General features: G+C 42.3%; 1 protein-coding gene across 1 annotated transcript in view; it reads right to left on the reverse strand.

The window, feature by feature from the left end:
• The window catches only part of LOC133996798 (F-actin-uncapping protein LRRC16A-like), a 48,387-nt gene that overhangs the window by 18,816 nt on the left and 3,714 nt on the right, over positions 1-25,857 (reverse strand). The window contains 8 exon segments of the mRNA XM_062436382.1: positions 596-671; positions 834-907; positions 1,302-1,372; positions 1,461-1,558; positions 2,167-2,288; positions 3,169-3,228; positions 14,423-14,473; positions 21,170-21,267. Of these exon segments, the coding sequence (XP_062292366.1) occupies positions 596-671; positions 834-907; positions 1,302-1,372; positions 1,461-1,558; positions 2,167-2,288; positions 3,169-3,228; positions 14,423-14,473; positions 21,170-21,267 (650 nt within the window).

Raw genomic sequence — 25,857 nt, forward strand, 5'->3', positions numbered from 1 at the left:
GGCCGCAGATACAGAAGCTCGAGGGTAGAGCGCTGTCCCGTCCGCCATCTCAGCACCCAATAACCTCATATGGACCCAGACCTCCTGAGTGTGATATATATATATGTGTCGGTTGTTCAATGTCTGGTGGTGTTGGTGTAGTATGTGTGTATTTACATGTTGCTCAATGTTTAGTGGTGTCGTACAATGTGTGTGTGTGTATGTATGTATATTGTTCAATGTTGGTGGGGTTTCTTCAACCCATCAGTTTGTAGTTGACAGTTTGTGACAAAGAATTTCCCTCTGTGGACAATAAATATCTATCTATCTTAAAACTAGTGTTAAAGATATTTTATGAATTGATCATCTTGCCAACACTTATTAATCACTGACCCATAAACAAATAATCATGATCTTTACTCTATAATTGTAATATTTTCCTTTGTGTTCATCCCTGGTTGATGTTTTGATGGAACATGAACAGTAAATATCATGTTAATTGAATATAAATAAAATCATTTGTTCATATAATTTGCCGAAAAGTCTGCCTTTATGTCTCACATAAGAAACACAAAGTCAGGTATATATATAGTTGTTGTAACATTGGAGTTTTTACCAGTTTATAGTCTTTAGCAGAGAGTTTAGTGAACCACTGGTTGTACTCCAGAGCTGCGATGATTGGCACCAGATCCCTGCACACAAGAAAAACATAAAATATTAATACATATTTTAAAAAATCACATCTGTATTGTTGAGAGTAAACTCTTATACACCTAAGATATTCAAAACAGGAAGATATAACCCTTCCTCATCAACTCATCTGTGATACAAGATGCATGTGAGGTGCTGATTACCTGTTCTCCAGGTGGATGAAGTCCTGCAGGTTGAGCTCTCTGGTGTCCTGAGTGAGATAGATGGTGTCTACGTCCTGCAGGGGGCGACAAAGAGAAGAATAAAAGCTTCATGACTGTGTGTTGCGTTCAAGTGCAAAAGCAAAAGCGAAGATAATGGACAACAATTAGAGGGGGAAAAAAGCAGATTTGAATCAGTAATAATGGAAAAAAAGAGATATAATAAACTACTGTATGAAAAGAGTCACATGAGGAAGTAAAACAATACTGAGCGGAAGACAATATAAAATAAGCAGAGGAGGAAGAAGAAGAAGAAGAAAAAGCAGAAGAATAAGCAGATGAAGATGTGTCAGAAAAAAGATGAGTATAAATAGAGAAAAAAAAGAGGAAGCAGAACAAAGTCGATGCACGAGACAAAAAAAAAAAAGGTGGAAATAAGAAAATAAAGCAGTGAAACAATGAGGCACCGACCCATTGGACCTCCTCTCTGTAGGGCAGACCCAGGCTGTCACACACACACCAATACTGGTGAGAGAAGCCGCCTGCAAACAGTCACATGACAACGAAAATGACTAAAACATAAAACATGTGATATTTGATGCATGTTAATGTTTTCAGGCTGGTTTTTACCGCAGGGTCCAAGATCAGCCGAGCCCTGTTCGTCCCAGATGGTCTGCAGAGCCGTCGTCCTGTCCGGAGGCTTCAGACTCAGCTTCCTCATCACCTTCCTTCCTTACAGAGAGAGGGAGGGAGGGATGGAAGGAGGGGAGGAAGAGAGAGAGAGAGAGAGAGAGAGAGAGAGAGAGAGAGAGAGAGAGAGAGAGAGAGAGAGAGAGAGAGAGAGAGATAAATAAATCTGACTTCTAATCGTAAAAAACAGCAAAAACATGACAATAAACTTCACAAAACTAGACACATGATTCTGAAAGAGAGAGGGAAGGAAGGAAGGAGGGAGGGGTGGAAGAGAGAGAGAGATAGAGAGAGATAGGGAGAGAGATGGAGAGAGGGATAGAGTGAGAGAGAGAGAGACAGAGAGAGAGAGAAGGAAGGGAGTAAGGGAAGGAAAGAAGGAGGGAGGGAGGAAGGAAGGACAGAAGGAAGGAAGAAAGGGGGATGGAGGAAGAAAAGAAGGAAGGGAGGAAAGAGAGAGGAAGGAAAGAAAGAGAGAAGGAGGAAGGAAGGAAAGAAGGAACAGTCAAAACAGACGGGGTCAATTTGACCCAGGAGGACGACAGTGTAAGCTTTAAACTCTGCCTTCTTTCCCACGCTTTAAAACCCCCCCTGAACGCTTCATATCCTGTTTCCTGTCTGGCTCTGACTCAGGTGTGATACCTACACAGGTGAGCCGGCGGGGCAGATCCGGTGCAGACAGCCTCCGATGTGAGCGATCACCTCGTCCACTTCCTCCACCGAGGTCAGCCGCAGGCTCCATGGGCCGCGCTCACCCTCCAACACCAACTGCAGGGGGCGACACACACACACACACACACACACACACACACACACACACACACACACACACACACACACACACACACACACACACACACACACACACACACACACAAACACACACACACAGGAACCTGAATGACTCATTTGTATTGCCATTTAACAGACGGATGGTGCTGTTGTACCAGGCGGGGAGCTCCGGTCCTCTGAAATGAGGCCAACGTGGAAGTAACTTAAAACTGCATTCTATCAAAAGGCCACCAGGGGGCGACCGTTTCGGTGTCAAAAGGACTTCCGTCTCTATACAAGTCAATGGAGAATTCACCAACTTCTCACTTGATTTCTAACCTCAGTAAACGTTTTCAAAATGTGTTTATGGTCTCAATCGCTAGTTTAAAGCCTTCTTCAATGCAGTATGATGTTCATTTGGGACATTTTGGCCTCCCTGATTTTATATGTGACGATAAAGCAGGGTATGCATTAGGGCGTGGCTACGTCGTGATTGACAGGTTGATTGGTTCACAGGTTCAGGAGGGCGCCTCATGCTCCTCCTGATGCCCATATAAGTAAAATCCATGTTTTTATTTTACCCAGCATGCACCTGAAATGTTCAAGATGGCGCTGCTCAGATCTGATACTATTGGCCTCCGAGCAGCAGTCCACAAACCAATGGGTGACGTCACGGATGTTACGTCCATTTTTTATATACAGTCTATGTGTTATAGTGTTTTAATGTCTATACAAAGATAAGCAGTAGTCCAGGTGTGTTCAGGTGTATGTTTCGTATCATTAATGCGACACTGTGATATAATATGTGCTTGTTGTTTGTTTGTGTGTGTGTATGTGTGTGTGTTTTGTGTGTGTGTGTGTGTGTTTGTGTGTGTACCTGATTGGGTTTGTTGCTGCTGATTCCTTGAATATCCAGATAGCTGAAGGAGCTTTCCACCTGCAGAAACACACAGACATGTTATTAAATTCAACATTTCTAAAGCATACACACATTTCAGCAGCAGCATGTTTTTATCTCCTTTTAATTCAACAAATCATAAATATAAAAAGGTTATAAGTCCCACGGGAGAGTTTATTCTCTACAATGTGAATTTCTCAGGAAAAAAACTAAAACTGAAACCAGTTGATTTGCTTCTTCCTGAGAACTGGAGGAGTTTTTATGTTTTTTCCCAGGAAACATTTACCACACAATCACAGATGATGTGTGTTTAAAATCTTTCAATAAATACACATACACACACACACACACACACACACACACACACACACACACACGCGCGCGCGCGACATTTTTGGCTTTTAACCTTCGTGTCGTCCTCCCGGGTCAAATTTACCCCGTCTGTTTTGACTGTTCCTTTCTTCCTTCCTTCTGTCCTTACCTCTTTCCTTCCTTCCCTCCCTTCCTTCTTTCCTCTGTCCTTCTTTCCTTCCTCCCTCCCTCCTTCTTTCCTTACCTCTTTCCTTATTTCCTCCATCCTTCCTTCCTTCTTTCCTTTCCTCCCTCCTTTCCTTCCTTCCTTCCTCCCTTCCTTTCTCCCTCCCTCCCTCCTATCTTCCTTCCTTATTTTCTCTGTCCTTCCTTCCTTCTTTCCTTTCCTTCCTTCCTTCCTCCCTTCCTCTTTTCCTTTCTCCCTCCGTCCCTCCTATCTTCCTTCCTTCCTTATTTCCTACGTCCTTCCTTCTTTCCTTTCCTTCCTTCTTCCTTGACTCGAGGACAACAGGAGGGTTAAACTTATGCACCTCAAACTTCATAAAATAGTAATTTCAAGAACTTTGTAAGGAATGTTTTTCCTTCCTTGCAACATTTTGTCTTTTAATGCCGAAGTTGAGCTTCAGAGGCAACATGTGTGATTTGTTTTATAAGGTTTCCAACTTTAATAGATAGAAAGGAGAACATGTGGAAAGATGTGGTGCATTTATTAGATGGGAGCTGCAGGTAACAGCCACCCATCACTGTGTTGTTTAGAACATCTGGTTAACACACACACACACACACACACACACACACAGACACACACACACACACACACACACACACACACAAACACACACACTAGCGTACATCCATAAGTATGTTAAGTATGAACACTCCCATCCACATTCTTCTGTGTACTTTTTTGGTTTGGGGCTGTTTTTCCTAGTTTAGTTCCAGCGTACAATGATATTTTGGACAATAGTGTGCTTTGGGAAGGCCCTTTCCTGTTTCTACATGTTAATGCCTGCGTGCACAGAGCCAGCTCCATGAAGAAAGGCTTTTCACACTTTAAAGAGGAAGACATTGACTGGCCTTGCAACTTAAAAGATCCCTGACCTTAACCCCCTTCTAAACCCCATCCAGCACCTTTGGGATGGGGTTCATTATTGCTCCTGCAGCCAGGTTCCAACATCTGGTAGAAATCCCCGAAATCAGAAGAGTGGAGGCAGTTATAGCAGCAGATTAATGCCCATAGTTTTAGTATGACATGGTCAACTATCACATATGGGTGTAATATTATATGGGAATGGAGGATATGGGTGTTGCAAGCAGAGGCTAGTACTAGCATGTTAAATGACAAATCAGTGTCTTTGCTCATTTAGCTGGTTAACATACTGTACTGTTGACTGTTGGCTGAGCTGCCTCATCAAGCTTCAACTTGTTTAGGGGTTTTTAGAGCAGAGATAAGAGCTGAAGACAAGACCAAGCAAGAAGCTCCCGGTCTGGAAAAAAAGACCAGTGTGGAAGTGACCTGCATTAAACCTGCATTCTCTCTAATGGCCAGCAGGGGGCGACTCAGCTGGTTGCAAACTGAAGTGATTGTGAGGAAGTCAATGAGAAAATGAACTTCTCACCTTATTTATTACCTCAGTAATCACTTTCCTGATGAGTGTATGCTCTTTATGGCTAGTTTCAATTCTCCTTTAATACAGTGTGATGATTCAGACTAAAATAGAAGATAAAGCAGAGTTTACTTTAGGCTGTGTGCTACCTTGTGATTGACAGGTTGTTACCACGGTAAGGCTGGTTATTGTTTATAAAATGACGATACCAGTACCAATCCAAGTCCCCTTAAAGTGATACTGATACCAGCTGAGTACTTTATTAAATACCCATTAACACATTTAGGTCTCTGTCTTTTATCCGGTGTAACAGGCGTGTAGTGTAGACACACTTTAGAGGGTTTAGGTGGCATCTTGGCTGCTGAACTGCTAAGCGCGCTAACTCAAATTCACCACGACTTCACCACCACAGACGGGTTGTAGCTGCTGTGGCAGTGGGCCAATCACATGTCGCATTAAATCCAAGAACGCTTGTGTTGATTGGCTGTGAGCAAGTCCAGAGAAATAGTCATATTTTTCTAGTTCTGCCTGCAAAAAGGATCGATTGCAGATATTGTTTGACGGGAGACGTTTCCATACAACTTGGTATCGATTTTTTTTGGTCGATACTTTAAAGGCATTGAGTACCGATACCCAGGCCTATACCACAGCGACTATGGTTATGTATCTTTTAAAACATAACCCCATATTTGACTAGTGTGTCTTCAACTCATGAAAGTTAATTCTGACATTTCAGTCGCCTAAAAAGGTTGGTTGTACTAAAACACCCTCTAAGGAGTTGGCTGTTCAGTTTTGTTTCAAGCTGGATTTGCTAACTAAAATTATCATTAGCAATATCACAATTAACCATAGCGTTAGGATTTATCATTACCCAATGCGAGTTGCATCATATGCGGATCTGCCATCTTGGACAGCTACGTTTGGTGACACCACTTGGAAAAAAATCACATTATTTTCCCGACTCAATGGTGAATTATGAACTTTGACTGATGGCAAACACTGAAGTTAAAATGAGGTAAATCCAACATCTATATTTAAAAAGTCAGACATCTTAACATACTGTACTATAATTCTAAAAATACAAGTAACGCAATTTGTATTATTACTGAAATGAAACATAACTATCACAGTCAAATCATCTATCTTTGTCTTGCTCTTCCTCTCTCTTCCTCTTCTGTCTTCTCTCTTTGCTTTACCCGAGTTTTTTCCCACGCTGAATGTGGCCGCGGGTTTTTGCCAGCCAAAATTAGCATTAGCAATATCACAGTTAACCATAGTGTTAGGATCTACCACTAGTTGCATCATGCACGGATCTGCCATCTTGGACAGCTACATTTGGCGACACCATTTGGAAAAAACTACATTAATTGTCCAACTCAATCGTGAAATATGAACTTTTGACTGTTTTTTTTTTTTTTTTTTTACATATGAAGGTGAAGACTGAAGTTAAAATGTAGACATATTTAAAAAGTCACACATCTTAACCTCCTATAATTCTACAAATACAAGTAAAAACAATTTGTATTATTACTGAAATGAAACATAACTATCACAGTCAAATCATCTATCTTTGTCTTGCTCTTCCTCTCTCTTCCTCTTCTGTCTTCTCTCTTTGCTTTACCCGAGTTTTTTCCCACGCTGAATGTGGCCGGGAGCCATCTGCCTGTTTTTGTGCAAATAAATATTTATTTAATAGTGGTATGTGTGTCTCTGATATAGCGTAACACCACCACACACTAGTAGAAGAACAAGCTGTATACGTTAAAGAATTCCAGAGTGAAGTTTTTTGCTTAACATACAAGTTAAAGACAGAGATCACAGCAGGTTTACAAATTCATATCTCATATCCTCCTGGATCAGTTTATCACAGTTAATGTTTAATACAGCAGCTGTGCTTCTCTAAGATGCTGTGGCATTTTGAGAATATGAGAGTTTATTGTATATTCTGTATATTTGAGGTAATTTAGGCGATAGTTTTGTTCAAGCAGGTACTGAAAGTTAGTATACTTTTATTTCTCCTAATACTACTTTTAAGCCAAAGAGTTATATTTTGAGCATGAACCAATATGTTTTACCGAAATAAATAATATAAAAACATCTATAGGAGCGACGTAAAAAGAAAAAAGTCCCATTCACATCAGCCGCTGACTCAGATCGGGCAGTGCGTGCGGACCAAACAAACTTCTGTTTAACTTGTTTTGCTTCTAAACTCTTTATGTTGACTCAGATTCACAGTTGAATGCATGAATGAAATACATCCATCCAGCCAATAGTGACAGTAGTTTGTCCAAGAGGTGTTGCCATACGTAGCTGTCCAATATGGTGGACCTGGGACAGGGTTATATCTGCCCTCTCGTACAAATATGGTCACCTCTGACTCCAAAAACACAGTCAAAATGCTGAACTTGATGGGTACGTTATGGATGTTTTATAAGAGCTGGATACCAGACAAAAGATGGCTCCCATTCAGTTTAATAAGAATAAGAGTACACACCAAACAAAGTTTCTAGCTTTCATGTTTGCGTCCATGTTATGCCGCCGGCTGCACATGCTCAGTAGTGTTTCTCCCACTCAGCCCACAGACTTTACATTGTGATGAAGTCAAAGATTTTAAAATCGCTTTTTTTAGCTCGAGGAAAGTTTTACAAATATAAAACCACCATGGATTAAACATTCATAACAGAAAGAGTCATAACTGTCCTGTTGTCCTTGAGTCAAGGAAGGAAGGGAGGAAGGAAGGGAGGAAAGGAGGAAGAAGGAAGGAAAGGAGACAAGGGGGGAAGGAAGAAGGAAGGAAAGGAGGGAGGAAAGGAGGAAGAAGGAAGGAAAGGAGGGAGGAAATAAGCAAGAAAGAAGGACAGAGGAAAGAAGGAAGGAAGGAAGGTAGGGGGTAGGAAAGAAAGAGAGAAGGAGGGAGGGAGGAAAGAAGGAAGGGAGGAAGGGAAGGAAGGAAGGAAGGAGGGATGGAAAGAAGGAGGGAGGAAGGGGGATGGAGGAAGAAAAGAAAGAAGGGAGGAACGTAGGGGAGAGGAAAGAGAGAGGAAGGAAAGAAAGAGAGAAGGGAGGGAGGAAAGAAGGAACAGTCAAAACAGACGGGGTCAATTTGACCCGGGAGGACGACACGAAGGATAATTGAGCTTGTCTGCTGATGATGGTCTATGGGGACGATGCTTTTTGGGAAAAACCTGCTGATAGTTGAGCGTTGGCGCCCTGTTCAGCTCTTGTAATACATCAATGTGCTATGTCCATGTTAGTTAGTGTATCGCCAAAACCACCATTTGGAAACAAGAAACATACCTCAAAGGCTTTAATCAATGGATCTACATTATAAACCTACATTATCAGCTGCTCTCCAGTGAGACATTCCTCTGATGATGGAAACAGGTTTTAAGGCAGAGTCTGGATGCACATGTAACTACAAAGCCTGTGCAGACTGAATCATTTATATTAATCAGAAACAGGCATTTCTTGATATGAAACTATGAAAGTGTTACTATAAAGGAAACTAAACAAAGCCTGGGATTGAGAAAAAATCACAGGCATGTAAAAAAAAAAAAAAAAAGCTAGAAATAGTCTGCAGAACAAATGTCTGGAGCGGCGTCGCAACCTCACATTTCCTTTTGAATCCAGAGAGAGAGAGAGAGGGAGAGAGAGAGGGAGAGAGAGAGAGAGAGAGAGAGAGAGAGAGAGAGGGATAGAGAGAGAGAGAGAGAGAGAGAGAGAGAGAGAGAGGGAGAGAGGGAGAGAGGGAGAGAGAGGGTGAGAGAGAAAGAGAGACAGAGAGAGAGAGCGACAGAGAGAGAGAGAGAGAAAGTAGAAATAATACACCACTGCCAAAGTGAGGGAGTAAACGGAAGGAAAAAAGCCAGGAAAACAAACAAAGGTAGGGCAGGACTGAGACAGACTGAGATATGTAGAAATGAAAGTGAAGTGAAAGAGCAAAAGATACAAATAAAGAAAAGAGTGAGATATGAAAAAGCAGGAGGGATAAAACAGGTGGGAGATGGAGGACATAGAAACAGAAAAAGAAGGGGGTGAATATCATTTCTTGACTTTTATCTCACTGCCAGAGTTATGAAGAAGTATGAGAGAGAGAGAGACAGAAACAGAAAGAGAGAAAGAAGTGAGAGGGTGAGGATAGAGGAGAAACCCCCACCTCCACTCCCCTCCTTTCCTTGCCAGCTGTTAAATTCCTCCATTGTCTTTTTTTTTCTCCCTCTCTCTCCCTGCCTCTCTGCTGGGACTGTACACACCGAGGAACAAACCACCCTCTGTCTCTCTCTCTCACGAATACACACACACACACACACACACACACACACACACACACACACACACACACATACACACACAGTTCATACAGCTATGCTTGTTAGGACACTGCATTGACTTCCATTCATTGCAGTCTAACCTAAACCTAAACCTTATCTCTATAAAACCATTTCATGCCTTAACTTAACCTCAACCTAACCTCCACCGACACCGTAATCCTTAATCTGAACCAGGAACCTCAGAAATCATGTTTTCCCTCATTAGGACCCGGCTGTAAACACCAGAGGCCTTCTCTGGAACAACAGATCAGGGGTCAGCTGGCAGACGAGTATCTTATTTGAACTGTGTTACAAAACAAAAACATCTCTCTTGGCTGTTAGATGGTGGAATTTATTCACACCTGTCCATGAAGATTTGTGTTCAATCTCAATGATACAGCTGGAAGTTTTCTACAGTTCTCATAGGCTACGTTCACAATGCAGGCCTTAATGCTGAATTCCGATTTATTGTTTGGCTGTTCATATTACACTTTTAAATGTGGCCTGTCTGCGGACTGCGATGTGAACAGCTCAACGCTCCTGAAGTGACCCACATGCTCAGCTGATCATTAATGACGTCACGCTTCACGCATTCAATGCGACTTGTGCTGCTCACATTGTCAGAAACAAATCAGATACGGGTCACATTAGAGCGAACAAATCGGATTCAGGTCACTTTTAACTGCAGTGTGAACGTAGCCTTACTGTCAGAGCCGAACCAACAATGAACTGGTCTACTTTATTGTGCTCCAAAGCAACAGCCACCAGACAAATATGTAAGTGACTGTAGATTTGCTTCACTCACCAGCCAAAAAACCCTGATAATCTATTGAGTGACTGGTAAAAAATTAAACCCTTAAAACAGACATTTGGCCAGTGGAGAACATTCTCAATCTTGGACCCTAGGACTGTCACGATTTCTACTTTTATTTACTTCTTAACTGTGCTACAAAACATCTCTCCTGGCTGTTAAATGATGGAGTTTCTTCACACCTTTCCATGAAGATTTTTGCTCAGTAACAATGATAAAACTGGCATTTTTATACAGTTTTCTTACTGTCAGCAAATCTCAAATGCAGAGCTGAACCAACAATAAACAGGTCTACTTTATTGTGCTCCAACGCAGGGCACAAAATTAGTAGATTTGCTTCACTCACCAACCAAAAAACATTGATAATCTATTAAGTGACTGGTGAGAAATTAAACCCTTAAACAGACATTTGGCCAGTGGACGACAATGTTAATCTTGAACCCCTAGGCCTGTCACGATTTATACTTTTATTCTACTACATTGTGCCCCACAGCAACAGCCACCAGACAAATATGTAAGTGATTGGTAGATTTGCTTCACTCACCAGCCAATTGAATAGCTAGTAAAAGAAATGAGACATTAAATAGTCATTTGGCCAGTGGAGGACAATGTTAATCCTGACCCTAGGACTGTCACGATTTCTACTTTTATCAACTTTTTAACTGTGCTACAAAACATCTCTCCTAGCTGTTAAATGATGGAGTTTCTTCACACCTTTCCATTAAGATTTGTGCTCAGCTGGCATTTTTCTACAGTTGTTTTTACTGTCAGCAAATCTCAAATGCAGAGTCGAACCAACAATGAACTGGTTTACTTTATTGTGCTCCAAAGCAGGGCACAAAATGAGTACCAGCAACCTGCCAAATATGTACTAAGTGACTGTAGATCTGCTTCACTCAGCAGCCAAAACACCCTGATAATCTATTAAGTGACTGGTGAGAAATTAAACATTAAATAGACATTTGGCAGGTGGATTAAACTGTTAATCTTGAACCCTGATCCTGAACCTAGACCTCCATTATTACTATTAGAAACAGTGAGTCACATCGCTGCACCTGGATCACACGTTTCCGTCATTATGAAAAGTTTAGTTTGAGAGAGAGAGAAATAACTTTTATCTCCTATAAATATCATTTGTCTATTGTTGCTTTTTCTACATTGAAGCTTCCTTGATTGACCCATAAAGTTTGCTGACTGTTAAAACTGACTCAGCAAAGATATCAGAGCTCCGATTGGCTCTGGACGTCTGTGAGTCCAGACATAAATTATTTTAGTTGTGAAAAACTCAACAATCTTCTCTCTCTCTCTCCCTCTCTCCCTCTCTCTCTCTCTCCCTCTCTCTCCCTCTGTCTCTCTCTCTGTCTCTCTCTCTCACAACATGGTCGTAACTTAAGTAAGAAAGAGACGAATCACTTAGTCTCCAGGAAATGATCACTTCTGGCCTCCTTAGACAGAGGTCAGAGGTCACGGCCTGCAGAGCGCCTGTGTTTAGGCTCAAAGACGTCCAGCATGAGCCCAGTTTGACTCACCAGCTTCACCAGTTTAACGCTGTGTGCTCTGCAGTTATTTATATGATGTCTGGTCACACTGTGATTAGTAAGAGAAGAAAACAAACACACTGACTGAAAGGTTACATGAGAACTTTACAGAAGAGAGGCTGAGAAAAAAAAACTGCATCAATGATTTTAGCTTCACTTCTCTGTTTTAAACTCTGATGACTCATAATCTGTGTAAAGCAGTTCATGAAGATTAAAACAGGGAAGTTCAATATTAGTCATTAATGTTCTTCTAATAACTTGTAAATCTAGTTAGAAAAGGGAGGATATTGGTTTTTATCTTGTCATTTATTCTCAATTTAAAGCATTTTCTGACTTTCTTGATTTAATTTTAATATGAAACACTTCAAAGTAACTTCAATTAAAACAATATTTCTTCTTTTTTTTGTTTTTTTTTAGTGTTTCCAGCTTGTTTTTCTCTCTGTTTCTCTGTCTCTCGCCCTCCACGCTGAACTTTTCTCTTTTTTTCCTCCCAGTGTTTTCCTTTCCCACAGGCTGAGTTCTCACAGATGCATTATGGGTACAAATAATATCAGATGTCTCCATATGGACGGACCTGTTAGGGTCTGGGTTAGAGAGAGAGGGAGGGAGGGGGAGGGAGAGAGAGAGAAAGAGAGAGAGAGGGAGACTGAGAGAGAGAGAGAGAGAGAGAGAGAGAGAGAGAGAGAGGGAGAGAGAGAAAGGGAGAGAGAGAGAGGGGGAGAGAGAGAGGGATAGGGAGAGAGAGAGAGAGAGAGAGAAAGAGATAGAGAGAGAGACAGAGAGAGAGAGAGATGGAAAGAGAGAGAGAGAAAGAGAGAGGGAGAGAGAGAGAGGGGGGGGAGAGAGAGAGAGATTGAGAGAACTGAAAGAGACTAACATATAAAGATAATTATGATGAACAGAGAACTCGAAAGAAGAAGTAAAGAAGCATGATTGAAGGTTTATTAAATGTAAAACGAGCAATAAAAGAGAACTAAGCGGAACAAAAGCAAAACAAAGGAAAGGAAATATATATATAAATGTATATTTTCGGTGTATTGTTATAAGTGCATTATGTTATTGGGTCAGTGATGCTGGGTCCACAAAAAAAGAATGTGTGCAAGTTATTCATATGTTTTATTTCACATTTAAACCCTTTAAATTTGACTGAATTCATCTTCATACTTTGTGATGAAATGTCAGGAATGTTCTCGGACTCGAGCTGCAGAAGAACAAGATGCAGCAAGTCTGGAGTGACCACAGAAGAAAAAGAGGACGAGGAGGAGAGAGGAGGAGAGGAAGAGGAAGAGAGGGAGGAAAAGAAGGAAAGGGAGGGAGATAATGTCTCAAACGTTCGGTGCTGATTGCTGAAGATATTCAGCTGACTGCAACCAGTAAGTGTTTTATTGCTTTCTGCTTAACGCTATTAGTCCATTATCAGAATAGTTGCAGAGGAAGAGGAAGAGGTGGAGCGGAGAGGAAGAGGTGGAGCGGAGAGGAAAGGAAAGGAGAAAAATAAACAAAAAGGAAAAAAAAGACGTTTAGTTCAGAGGCCCTGACCAGTAAAACCATTGAAATAATAACCTATAAATAATAAATAATATAACTTTACTATAATAAATCATCTATGTAGAAATCAGATGAAGATCCTGAGAAGGCTGAAGGAGAATAAGAGCAATTTCAACAATATTATGTCAGTTTTTTACAGATTATCTTTGCAGAGAAGCTGCTGATTGCACAATTTGCACAATGTTTAATATATGAATGATTTAAATATGACTGTAATATGTATTCTGTGTTCTGGCCCCCGGGCCGCATGTTTGACACCCCTGACGTAGAGTGTTTATTGTGTTTATCGCTCCTAATTCTGCAGATGCACATAAACGCTGCCATCCTAAAAAAACATATATCTGACTGATAAAACTCAATGCATCACTGAGCTCTGAGGGGAAACCCTGTCAGCTGCCGTCGTCAACTCCGTCAGCACAGATTTCTGCATATTTTCCCCCCGTTTTATTTTGGTGATTAGAGCCGCTGAGGAAAAGGGTTCAAACTCCAGCTCGAGTCTGTTAATGGACTTTTCTGCAAGTTTCATACTTTGCACATTTATCCAGTGGAATCGCTTCACAGGGGCCAGATGTTTGACACCTCTGGCTTAACCCTCCTGTTGTCCTCGAGTCAAGGAATGAAGGGAGGAAGAAGGAGGGAGGGAGGAAGAAGGTAAGAGGGAGAAAGGAAGGGAGGAAGGAAGAAGGAAGGAAACGAGGTAGGAGGGAGGGAGGAAAGAAGGAAGGAGGAAGGGAGGAAGGAAGGAAAGCAGGAAGGAAGGAAAGAAGGGGAGGAAAGAAAGAGAGAAGGAGGGAGGGAGGAAAGAAATAAGGGAGGAAGAAAGGGGAAGGAAAGAAAGAGAGAAGAAGGGAGGACAGACGGAAGGAAGGAAGGGAGGAAAGAAGGAACAGTCAAAACAGACCCGGGAGGACGACACAAAGGTTAAGTGTTAAGATCCAATAGAATTAAAAGGAAATCTTGTCTCGGCTCCGTGTCACACACACACACACACACACACACACACACACACACACACACACACACACACACACACACACACACACACACACACACACACACACACACACACACACACACACACACACACACACACACACACACACTAACCTTGGAGGGGATGCGTGCAGTCAGCAGGAAGGCTCGGTGTGATGCTAAAGCCTGAGGACAGAGACACAGACAGTCAGACAGTTATAGACAACATCACTAGTAATGTGTCAAAGATGAATCACACTCTGCCTTCATGAATCATTTAAAGGCCTTTATCATTAATTAATTTCAATTTCAATACATGCAAAGTACTTTTGTTCATTTAAAAAAAGCAGACAAACTTCTAAAATGCAGCCATTAAAAAACTTTTCTTATAAGTAAAAAAAAGAGTTAAACAGTAAACAAAACAAACAAACAAACAAACATGTTGGAGCTGAGTAATCTCACTATAACACATTTTCCTTTAGATTCAGTCCATTTTGTGGATCCATTCATAATCACATTTTTAAAAAATGCATTTTCACGTTAGACTGAAAGGTGATGAAGGTTTTAGATGCAAAAAAAATACATCAAAATTATCTCATTTCAGTCTGAATATGAGCAGAGGAGCTGGTTTCCTGCTGACCGGCTTCATCGTCTATTTCCAGTTTGGAGGAAGCGGGCAGAGAGAGGAGGAGGAGGAGGAAGAGAGGAGAATGAGGAGAGGAGAGAGGAGGAGGAGGAAGAAGAGAGGAGAGAGGAGGAGGAGAGAGGAGGAGGAGGAGTAGAGAGGAGGAGGAGGAGGTGAGAGGAGGAGTAAGAGGACGAGAGAGGAGGAGGAGGAGGAGAGAGGAGGAGGAAGAGAGGAGAGAGGAGAAGGAGGAAGAATAGAGGAGAGAGGAGAAGGAGGAGGAGGAAGAAGAGAGGAGGGAGGAGGAGGAGGAGGAGGAGGAGGAAGAAGAGAGGAGAGAGGAAGAGGAGGAGGAGAGGAGAGAGGAGGAGGAGGAAGAGAGGAGAGAGGAGAAGGAGGAGGAGAGGAGAGAGGAGAGAGGAGGAGGAGGAGGAGAGGAGAGAGGAGATGGAGGAAGAAGAGAGGAGAGAGGAGGATTTTTTTTAAAACTGCATTTCCACATTAGACTGAAAGGTGATGAAGGTTTTAGATGCAAAAAAAAGGAAAAAAAATACATCAAAATTATCTCATTTCAGTCTGAATATGAGCAGAGGATCTGGTTTCCTGCTGACCGGCTTCATCGTCTATTTCCAGTTTGGAGGAAGCGGGCAGAGAGAGGAGAGAGGAGGAGGAGGAGGAAGCGGGCAGGGAAGGTTTTTCACTGAGCGGGATAATCACATATATTTATCTTTCACCACGTGTTGAACGTCTGTCCCGCCACAGACTGAGACTCTCAGTGCCAGCGTGTTCCTGCTTCTGACTCACCAAATCACACGTGTGTTAAAAAAAAGTGTAAATGCTGAGTTATGGTTGTTTAAATAAAGGGCCGAGCGTTATAAGAGTTTCCCTCCAGTGGGATGAAAAGAAAGAGAGAAAGAGAAAGAAAGAGAGAGAAAGAGAGAAAGAGGTAAAGCCAGCTGTGTTTGTACAGTAACCGTCCCACAGATGGTCGAGGTCTCACCAGCTCAGCCAATCAGAGGCCAACTCCTCCCCTCCTCTTTTCCTTTCTCTCTCTCTCCCTCCCTCTTTCCTTGTTTACTCCCTCCCTCCTACCTTCTTTCCTTCCTTCTTCCTCCCTTCCTCCCTCCTTTCCTTTCTTCTTCCTTCCTTCCTCCTTTCCTTCCTTCTTCCTTCCTTCCTCCCTCCTTTCCTTCCTTCTTCCTCCTTTTCGCCTGAAGGATGCAGACGTGTTTAAACATCTGGATCAGGTGCTTCCTTTCCTCCCTCACTCCTTTCCTTCCTTCCTTCCTCCCTCCTTTTCGCCTGAAGGATGCAGACGTGTTTAAACATCTGGATCAGGTGCTCAGCAGATGTGGAAGCAGGTTGATGAGAGTGAGACGGACTGCATCATAAAAACCAGATGAAAGCTTTTTGACCCTGCAGGCCACAGACTGAATAATGCTCACTTCTGATTCCCCCCCACCCCCCACTCACTCACAGAATCCACAGGCTGTAAATTTAGACAGAGGCAACAGAGCTGAGGTTGGGTCCGCCACAGCCAATAAATGCAGCACAAACCAGAACAGCGCTGGACGAGTTTTAGGGAGAACCCAAAATTACTGATGACCCCAAACACACAAATCTGAGACCCCTAGTGTTAAAAAGTAAGGAATGTGGGAGGGGGGGGGGGGGGGGGGGTTTCAGTCAATTCAACACAGTCTGTTTTTTTGTTTATTTACTGAGTGAAGATTTATTCATTATTAAATCAACATGGATACAAATCTGGTTATTCTTTAAAACTTTACTGACAAAAGTAGTTTAGGTTGAAGTTGTTTAACCTTCCTGTCGTCCTTCCGGGTCAAATTGACCCCGTCTGTTTTGACTGTTCCTTCTTTCCTCCCTTCCTTCCTTCCGTCTGTCCTCCCTCCCTCCCTCCTTCTCTCCTTCTTTCCTTCCTCCATCCCCCTTTCTTCCTTCCTTCTGTCCTTCCTTCCTCCCTCCCTCCCTCCTTCTTTACGTCCCTCCTTCCTTCCTTCCTCCCTCCCTCCTTCTGTCTTTCTTTCCTCTCCATTACCTTCCTTCTTTCCTCTGTCCTTCTTTCCTTCCTTTCTCCCTCCCTCTCTCCTTCCTTCTTCCTCCCTCCCTTCTTCCTCCCTCCTTTCCTTCCTTCTTCTTCTCTTGCATCCTTCCTTCCTCCCTCCCTTTCTTCCTTTCCTTCCTTCTTCCTGCCTTCCTTCCTCCCTCCTCTCCTCCCTTCCTTCCTTGCTCCCTCCTTTCCTTCCTTCTTCCTCCCTTCCTTCCTTGACTAGAGGACAACAGGAGGGTTAAATTAGAGCAGCAACAAAAAATCAAACAGTGACTATTTTTATAATCAAATAATAATGAGCAGTTAAACTAGATTAATTCATCTTTAAACTGCATGAATAACATTAATTGTGTTAATGCAGATGTTTAATTTATATAATCAGTAGTCTGAGAGTAGCTGCAGCAGGAAGGACTTTAAATGTACAAACTGCTGACGCGATACAATCCTGTCAACACTGGCTTTAATGTTCTGGTTGCCACTTAGATCAGAATCATGAGGCGAGTGTTTTCTGAGTTTACTCGGTCGGCTTTTTGGCTCCCAGATGTTCTTTCAGATTCACTGGTTTGTTTTTCTTCTGACACGTTTCAGGAAACAATCAAAACACAGAACCGTGAAACATTTAAGGGTGTTTTGCCTCATTTCAAGAAATTACAGCATTACAGGGGGTTACTAATCAGAGGATCTACAGATGAGGAATGTGTGTGTGTGTGTGTGTGTGTGTGTGTGTGTGTGTGTGTGTGTGTCCAAACACCCTGTGGCTGTAAGTGAGTGAGTGGGGTTTGCTTTAGTCAAGTCTCGACAGGAGCTGCAGTCACATTTCTGCAGAGAGCTGTGGTATGTTGTCAAAAATGGAAAAAAGAAAAAGATTTTAAAAAATGAGTTTAATTGTTGGGCCACACACACTCACACACTCACACACTCACACACTCACACACACACTCAAACACACACACACACACACACACACACTCACAGACTCACACACACACACTAACACACACACACACACAGACACACACACTCAAACTCACCCATACTCTCACACACACACACACACACACACACACACACACACACACACACACACACACACACACACACACACACACACACACACACACACACTAACTTATACACTAACACACACACTCACACACTAACACTCACACTAACACACACACTAAGACACACACACACTGAGGCTGAAACCAGAAACCTGCTGCAGTAGCAAACACCTCTCACCTCTTTCTTTTTCTTCACTGTGACTCTGACCTGAGTTCATAGAGGGAGAATATCTTTAGCTCTCTCTCTCTTCTTTAAATCTACTGTCTCTAGATTATTAAGAAGTATTTTATTCTGACAGGACGCAACCTGCAGCATCCTGAATAGTCAGGTGATCACTTACTGCTGTATTCAAGCAGCTCTTACTCAATATGTTGGTCAATGATTCCTCTTAACACATCCCATAATGGATTAAGCTCTAGTCTGATGTATGTTTGTCATGATAACTACTTTTATTGAGCAATATATTGTCCCAAAAATAATTGCGATAAACGATATTATTGTCATTTTATAGACCATTTTATGCCACAGTTGCAGTTAACATGATAATATTGGTTCAAATACCATATTTCCCTATTAGAGAGGTGCCAGGACCCTTATAGTTTCACCTTAATCATTTACACCGTACCTGCAGCCTACATACACACACACAATATATGTTTGATAGTGGGAGTGAAGAGTTTTAGGAGAATTAGTTCACATACATTGATTCAGTCCATTTCTACCACAGCAGCAAAACTCAGCAGAGACTCAGCAGCCAGACATTACTCCACCCTTAGTTTAGCAGCAGCTGAGACTGTCACTACAATGAGAATAGATAGTCCACCTTAAAGGCCGGTCCACCTTAAGTGAGCCTGGGCCAGGTTAGACTAAGCTATAGTGGCTAACTTCAGGGCTAAACCCTTCCCTTTAATCAGCAGGAACTGCTCGTGTCGTCCTCCCGGGTCAAATTCCTTCCTTCCGTCTGTTCTTCCTCCATCCCTCCTTTCCTTTCCTCCCTTCCTTCCTCCCTCCTTTCCTCCCTCCTTTCCTTCCTTCTTCCTTCCTCCCTTCCTTCCTTCCTTCCTGCCTTCCCTCCTTCCTCCCTCCCTCCCTTCCTTCCTTGACTTGAGGACAACAGGAGGGTTATTCTTGTGGTTTTTATATGCTGACTTGTGCTGCTGGTGCCTTCTCGGCCCGGTCACACATGCAAACAGAGATCTTTGGTCTCAACGGGGCTAAATACCTAGTAAATTAAAAGATAAAGTTAAGGTTTAAAGATTTTTATCTGTGGAGCTGCAGAGGAAAAACAAAGGAGCAGTCTGAACCGTCCCAACACGACTCCCAGCAGCAGCAGCAGCAGCTCCTTTCACACTGAGATACTGCAGCCGCAGCCATTCAAAATATTTGACCCAGTCGACCAAAAAGCTAAAGACGGGCAAAACATCAGGACAAAGAAAAGCCAGCGGATGAGTGGAGTTACCTCAGAGAGAACAAACCTCCCATTAACCTTCCTGTCGTCCTCCCGGGTCAAATTGACCCCGTCTGTTTTGACTGTTCCTTCTTTCCTCCCTCCCTTCCTTCCTTCCTCGCTCCTTTCCTTCCTTCTTCCTCCTTTCCTTCCTTCCCTCCTTTCCTTCCTTCTTCCTTCCTCCCTTCCTCCCTTCCTTCCTTCTTCCTTCCTTCCTTCCCTACCTTCCTTCCTTCCTTCCTTCCTTCCTTGCTTCCCTTCCCTCCTTCCTACCTTGACTCGAGGACAACAGGAGGGTTAAAAGTCGGTTCCAGATGAACTGTTCAGGTCACAAGCTGCAGACTTAAATTATCCTGCTTCCTTGCTTTCTAGACTTCTAGATAATATGGAAGAGGGAAAAAAACACAGATCCAAAACTGAGAAGGACTATCAGAGTCCTGTAAACATCTGCTTAATTTGCTTTTAGGTTCCTCCTCCTCCTCCACAGAGGTCAGAGGTCAGGGATCAGAAGTCAGATACAGGAAGGGATTCACTGTCGTCTAATTGAATTACAACCATGAAGGATGAAACCTGGAACAATGTAGTTACAGGACAGGTTGGCAACCATTGGTTTCCCAGAGTAAAGTCCACTGATGAAGGGCAGAAATTCAGTCAGTAAACCTTAAACCTTCATTTAGACTCATGAGGAGTGTCTTATTGACTTAACGCCACATTCAAACCAAAAGCAGTCTCACTAAAAAAACACTACAGAGGCCAACAGCTAAAATACTTCTTAAGACACTGGATACTGGCTCAACTTCAACATCATCTGGGAATGCACACCATTGGCCAATCACATACCAGGAGGAATGACTCTCCAGGGTGTTAAAATCCTGTGTGTCTTGGACTTCCTGGTTCCTGGTTCCTGTAGTAACACGCCTACACCTGCTCAGCCTTTAGGAGAAACACCACCAAGAGGCTTTAGTTTTCATATTGATGTTTAGAGTTCATTGACTCGTCTTTAAAACCTCGGAGTTCTTTAGTTGTTCCAAAGTGCAGGATAAAAACTTTTGGTTGGGCAGTTTTTAACCCTCCTGTTGTCCTTGAGTCAAGGAAAGGAGGGAGGGAGGGAGGGAGGAAGGAAGAAGGGAGGAAGGAAGAAAAAAGGAAAGGAGGGAGGGAGGAAGGAAGGAAGTAGGAAGGAAAGGAGGGAGGGAGGGAGGAAGGAATGACAGGAGGGAGGAAGGAAGGGAGGAAAGGAAAGAAGGAAGGACAGGAAGGAAGGAAGAAAGGGGGGTGGAGGAAGGAAAGAAGGAAGGGAGGAAAGAAAGAGAGAAGGAGGGAGGGAGGAAGGACAGAGAAGGAAGGAATTTGACCCGGGAGGACGACACGAAGGTTAATAGTTATACTTAAAACTGCTGAAACTGAAAAAAGGTTTTTTTTGAAAAGTTTGACTGATAACCAGCCATCTGTTTTTCAGGAGTTTAACAGTAATGTCTGAGATGCAAATAGTTTCAGACAGTTTCCTTAATAAGGGCGTTTGAGAGAAGTTTAAATTCAGACTGTGCCCATCACACAAACCACTTAAATGCCACACCCTTAAAAAAATACATTCAAGCACAGGAAACTAAAGTGTATAATATAAACATGAGTCCATATTTAGTCGCATTCACACTGCAGCATGTAGGAAAAGGAACTTACCAGCACTCTGTTCTCCACCTTGTCACCTTTGACTTCCAGCTGGACTTTGCGCCTCAGGGTCAGTTTCACCCTTCGACCGACCGCTTCCCGCACACTCTCTGCAGACAGACAGACAAATGAGGTTACAGGACACTTGATAATTAACACCGCACAACAGCTGGAGGGGGAGGGGTCAACGTAGGAACTCATTACACAATTCAAGATTCAAGACAACTTTATTAATCCCTTGGAGGGCAATTAATGTGGACAGTTCTCATCATACTCGTACACATAAATAACAAGATAAAAACACAGAAGAAAGAAGAAGAGTTGGCAGCTGTATGCAAAACAGGCGGCGAGTTCCGGTCTTCTGAAATGAGGTCAACGCGGAAGTAACTTAAAACTGCATTCTATCAAAAGGCCACCAGGGGGCGACCGTTTTGGTGTCAAAAGGACTTCCGTCTCTATACAAGTCAATGGAGAATTCACCAACTTCTCACTTGATTTCTAACCTCAGTAAACGTTTTCAAAATGTGTTTATGGTCTCAATCGCTAGTTTAAAGCCTTCTTCAATGCAGTATGATGTTCATTTGGGACATTTTGGCCTCCCTGATTTTATATTTGACGATAAAGTAGGGTATTCATTAGGGCGTGGCTACGTCGTGATTGACAGGTTGATTGGTTCACAGGTTCAGGAGGGCGATGGGTGACGTCACAGATGTTACGTCCATTTCTTATATACAGTCTATGGTGCAAAAGTGCAAAAATCAGTGTCAGCAGGCCCTAGTCCAATGAATAGTTCATTGAGAGGAAGCCTATACAAGCGTCAAATGATAAAAGAAAAATGCACCACAGTATCCAGCTGCACGCTGCAATAACAAACAGATACAACTGGACCTCATAAAGATTTCATAAAGATTAGTTCAGCAGTTGGACAGCAGAGGGGATAAAGGACTTGGAAAGTCGGTTACCCTTACATTCGGGTTGGGCATAGCGACGCCCTGAAGGCAATAATGAAAATTCACTTCTTAAGATTTGCCCGGAAGTACTCAAAATGTTGTGTGACTTCCTCATGACCTGTAGTTCCCATAAGGAACTTAGGTCTCTCTGCTTAAGTCCAATGATCTTGGAGCAGGTTCTCACGATACTCTTGAGACTGTTTCTGTCCTTTTGATTGGCTGAATCCTCGTTCCAGTTAACATGCCGCCTATGTTCAGCTAACTGTGCCAGAGATAGAGCCAGTCGTCACGCCTCTAATGCTAACCGAGGGGTTAATTAAAGTGGAAATTATGCGGTGCTCCTTCCAAGTAAGGCCATGTTTACTGTGGTCATCAGTTATGAGTCCACATAAGCAAGCCATTATAGCAGAATTCACAGTGTCATGAAAACTTGTTTACAACTTGAAATGTACTGCCTTGTTTTTCTGATGTTGTTTTTAAAGGATAAGGCTGAGAATTTCTTTTTTTATTTTTTATTATTGTGAACAAATCTCATGTGCAGAGTCAAACCAACACTGATTTACTTACAAGTTTTGTGTGTCTGTCTAAAGTCTGTAGAGCTTTGCAGTGATCCAATAAGGGTTAAGGTTAACAACACATTCATGAGTCACACCACTGCACTGGGTGACATGTTCCTTCATTGTGAAGAGTTTGGTCACGTTGTGTAGAAATGGCTCCAAAGACTAATAACAGCAATCATGTTCAGTCTCTGGAGAGTATTTCTTTGTAAGGACGTATTCAGATTAAATCAGGTTGTGTGGCAGCATGGGTGTGTTCGTACCCTACAATGATACCAGTGTGACACAATCAGTAAATAACGTTTTATTGATCTGATTCACCGACTTCCTCCCTGCCACCTCTCTTATCTGATGCTCTAGCTCACTTGGCCACAGCTGCTATCTTCTTCTTTTTTTAAATGAGTCTGGAATCTGACAGCAAAGCCTAACTTTACTTCTATCTATCTAGTAACATCTTTATCCTCCCTCATGGTGGATTTTACAGCTCTAATCAGGCCACTGCAGCGTGATGTCTGGTTGACCCTGGCTCAACTTTCTCACCGCAGTCCAGAGCGCCACCTCAGCAGCCAAAACCTCAGCAGCCTAAACGCACTACCCCCATTTAAATGAATGGAGGACTGGCATTTACACCACAACGCCTGATCTGAATATGGTCTATGGCAGACATCACTGAGCATGTGCAGGAACGTTCTGTTTACAGCTTCACCAGCTGTTATAGTTTTAGTTGTGTTATATATCACAACATCTGGATTTTGTGCTACAGTTTATATTTCTCAAAGAACTTCACTATAAAGTCAAGAGGTTGTGATAAGTGCAGCTGTGACGTGTTTTCAATCGTTTTTGGACAACAACGGAGGTCTATAGCACAGTGGAATACGATATATCAGACTAGTAGATCAGGGGACTGTTTCAGGAAGCAAGTTTAACAAACTCTGAGTTAAAACTTCAGAACAGCTGATAACAGTTAGTCATTTCTTGATCCTCAGCATGGTGTTAAAGCTGAAACGCAATTTGGGCGTTTGAACTAAATTGGTGAGCAAAAGGAGGGATGGGAAGGTTTTTATTTTCATAATTTTATCCATTAACTGATGATGATGATGATGATCATCAGCTTTCAGCTTTTGAAATATTTGTAAAATGCTGCTGTGTGGATTAAAGATGTGGATTCTTAAATCTCTAAAACAGGGGTCATGAGCAAACTGTTATCATGACCAATGACCATAATGGAAAAATAGAAGAGAACAAGATGCAGGTTAACAAATAAAAAACTCGTACAGCTTTTCTTTTCATTTTATTTCAGTTTTATGTCAGTTAGTGAAACTTGTTCCTCAAATGTTGGATGTTAGTCACTTATTTTAATTTTCATGAATCCCTCTGTATTATACTAATATATATTATTATGGTTGAATAATCTGATGATAACTTTCTCAATAAATCAATTACTTGTCAAAGAGCTCAGGTGGTGCCTCTTGCTGTGTCTGTTGTATCTGATCAATAGTCCAAAATACAAAGATATTCACTTTTCTGTCATGTATGACACAGAAAAGCTTCAGAGACGCTACAAGCAGCAAATATTTGTTATCTTTTGCTTTAAAACCCACTAAAGCGATTATTTTATCAGAATAGTTGCTGATTCATTATCTGTTCGTCCACTAATCCATGAGTCATTGCAGCTGTACTCATGTATATAGAATCACATTTTTAAAAACAAAAACAATGTTTATTGAATTGACTTTTTACATTTTTTATTTTCTTAAAGCACACTCTCCATCAGACCTCCATGAAGGAGCCAGCTGTGGTTGCTCGGTGGTTTGTGCCAAAACTGTAAAGCCTCTATATTCTGCAATCTAAATGTAGTGTGAAAAGTATAGTCTACTGTCTGCAGAGTGTCTTACATGTGACAGTCCTGTGTATTGTAGAAGATTTCCTTCATTTTAAAGCAAAAACATGAAACATTATGGATTTCTGCCCAGACAGACTCAGATCCTCCTACATTAATTTGGCTGAGGTCTGGTGAACTTCTGCTGTTTTTTTAAGCAGTGGTGGGAAAATCCAGAGACAGATGGAGACAGAGAGGAGGAGGGGGGAGGGGGTGAAGAAGTAAAAGATTAAGTAACAAGAAAGCAAGCACAGAAGGGAAAGAAGGAGGTGGGACGAGAGACAGAAAACAAGAAGGCATGACGATAAAAGAGGGAGGTGTCCTGATGACATCATGCCGCCCTCCTCCTCCTCCTCTTCCTCCTCTCTGTGCCCGAACACATGATGAGGTCATGAGGAGGATCAAAACATTGCAGCACGGAGCAGGAGCAGCGGTGTGGAGGCTGATTAGAAACACATGGACTTCTCCCTCCGTCCGACACAGTCACACCAAAACAAAGGAGTTTCCCTGCTGACTAATTACATTAAAGTAACAACCTGCAGCTATCAAAATCATAAATTACTGTCAGCACCTCTCTCCTACAGGACTGCTATGACAGCAATGTTCCAGCTTACAACTAATTCATGAGAACGGATCCATCTCCTGTTCGAAACACTGAATAAAATATAGAAAACTGTGATGTTTAAATGTCAGCAACAGTACAACAAATGGGGCACAACAGATATACACAGTACTGGGGCAGATACTGACCTTATTAAGTAGACTCAATATCAGCCAAACATGACACATGATCCACATTAAAAACGGTGTCTTCTGTTCTGTGTTCTGCTCTGTTTGCCACGCTGAACAGAAGACCTGTCACGATAAATACCGTAAATTCCGGACTATAAGCCGCTACCTTTTTCACACGCTTTGAATCCTGCGGCCTAAACAATGATGCAGCTAATCTATAGAGTTTTACAGGCTAATGGCCTCCAGGGGGCGCTCTAGCAGGAAGCGCAAGAGCGAGACAGACAGGTGGAAGAGATAATGCGCCAAGAAATACGCTAGTTTGTTTTGAACAGTCATTTTGCACATCATGCACACACCCTCATCATGGAAAACACACGAAGAAATACATATGATGCAGCTTTTAAGTAAAAGGCAATCGATCTGGCTGTAGAATAAGGAAATAGAGCTGCTGCACGTAAGCTTGGCATCAATGAATCGATGGTGAGACGTTGGAGACGGTAGCGTGAAGAACTGACTCAATGCAAAAATACGACAAAAGCTTTCAGAGGTAAGGTTCACTCATGTTACAACGTGGACACCTGC

Source organism: Scomber scombrus, chromosome 16, assembly GCF_963691925.1.
Source record: "Scomber scombrus chromosome 16, fScoSco1.1, whole genome shotgun sequence".
NCBI lineage: Eukaryota > Metazoa > Chordata > Actinopteri > Scombriformes > Scombridae > Scomber > Scomber scombrus.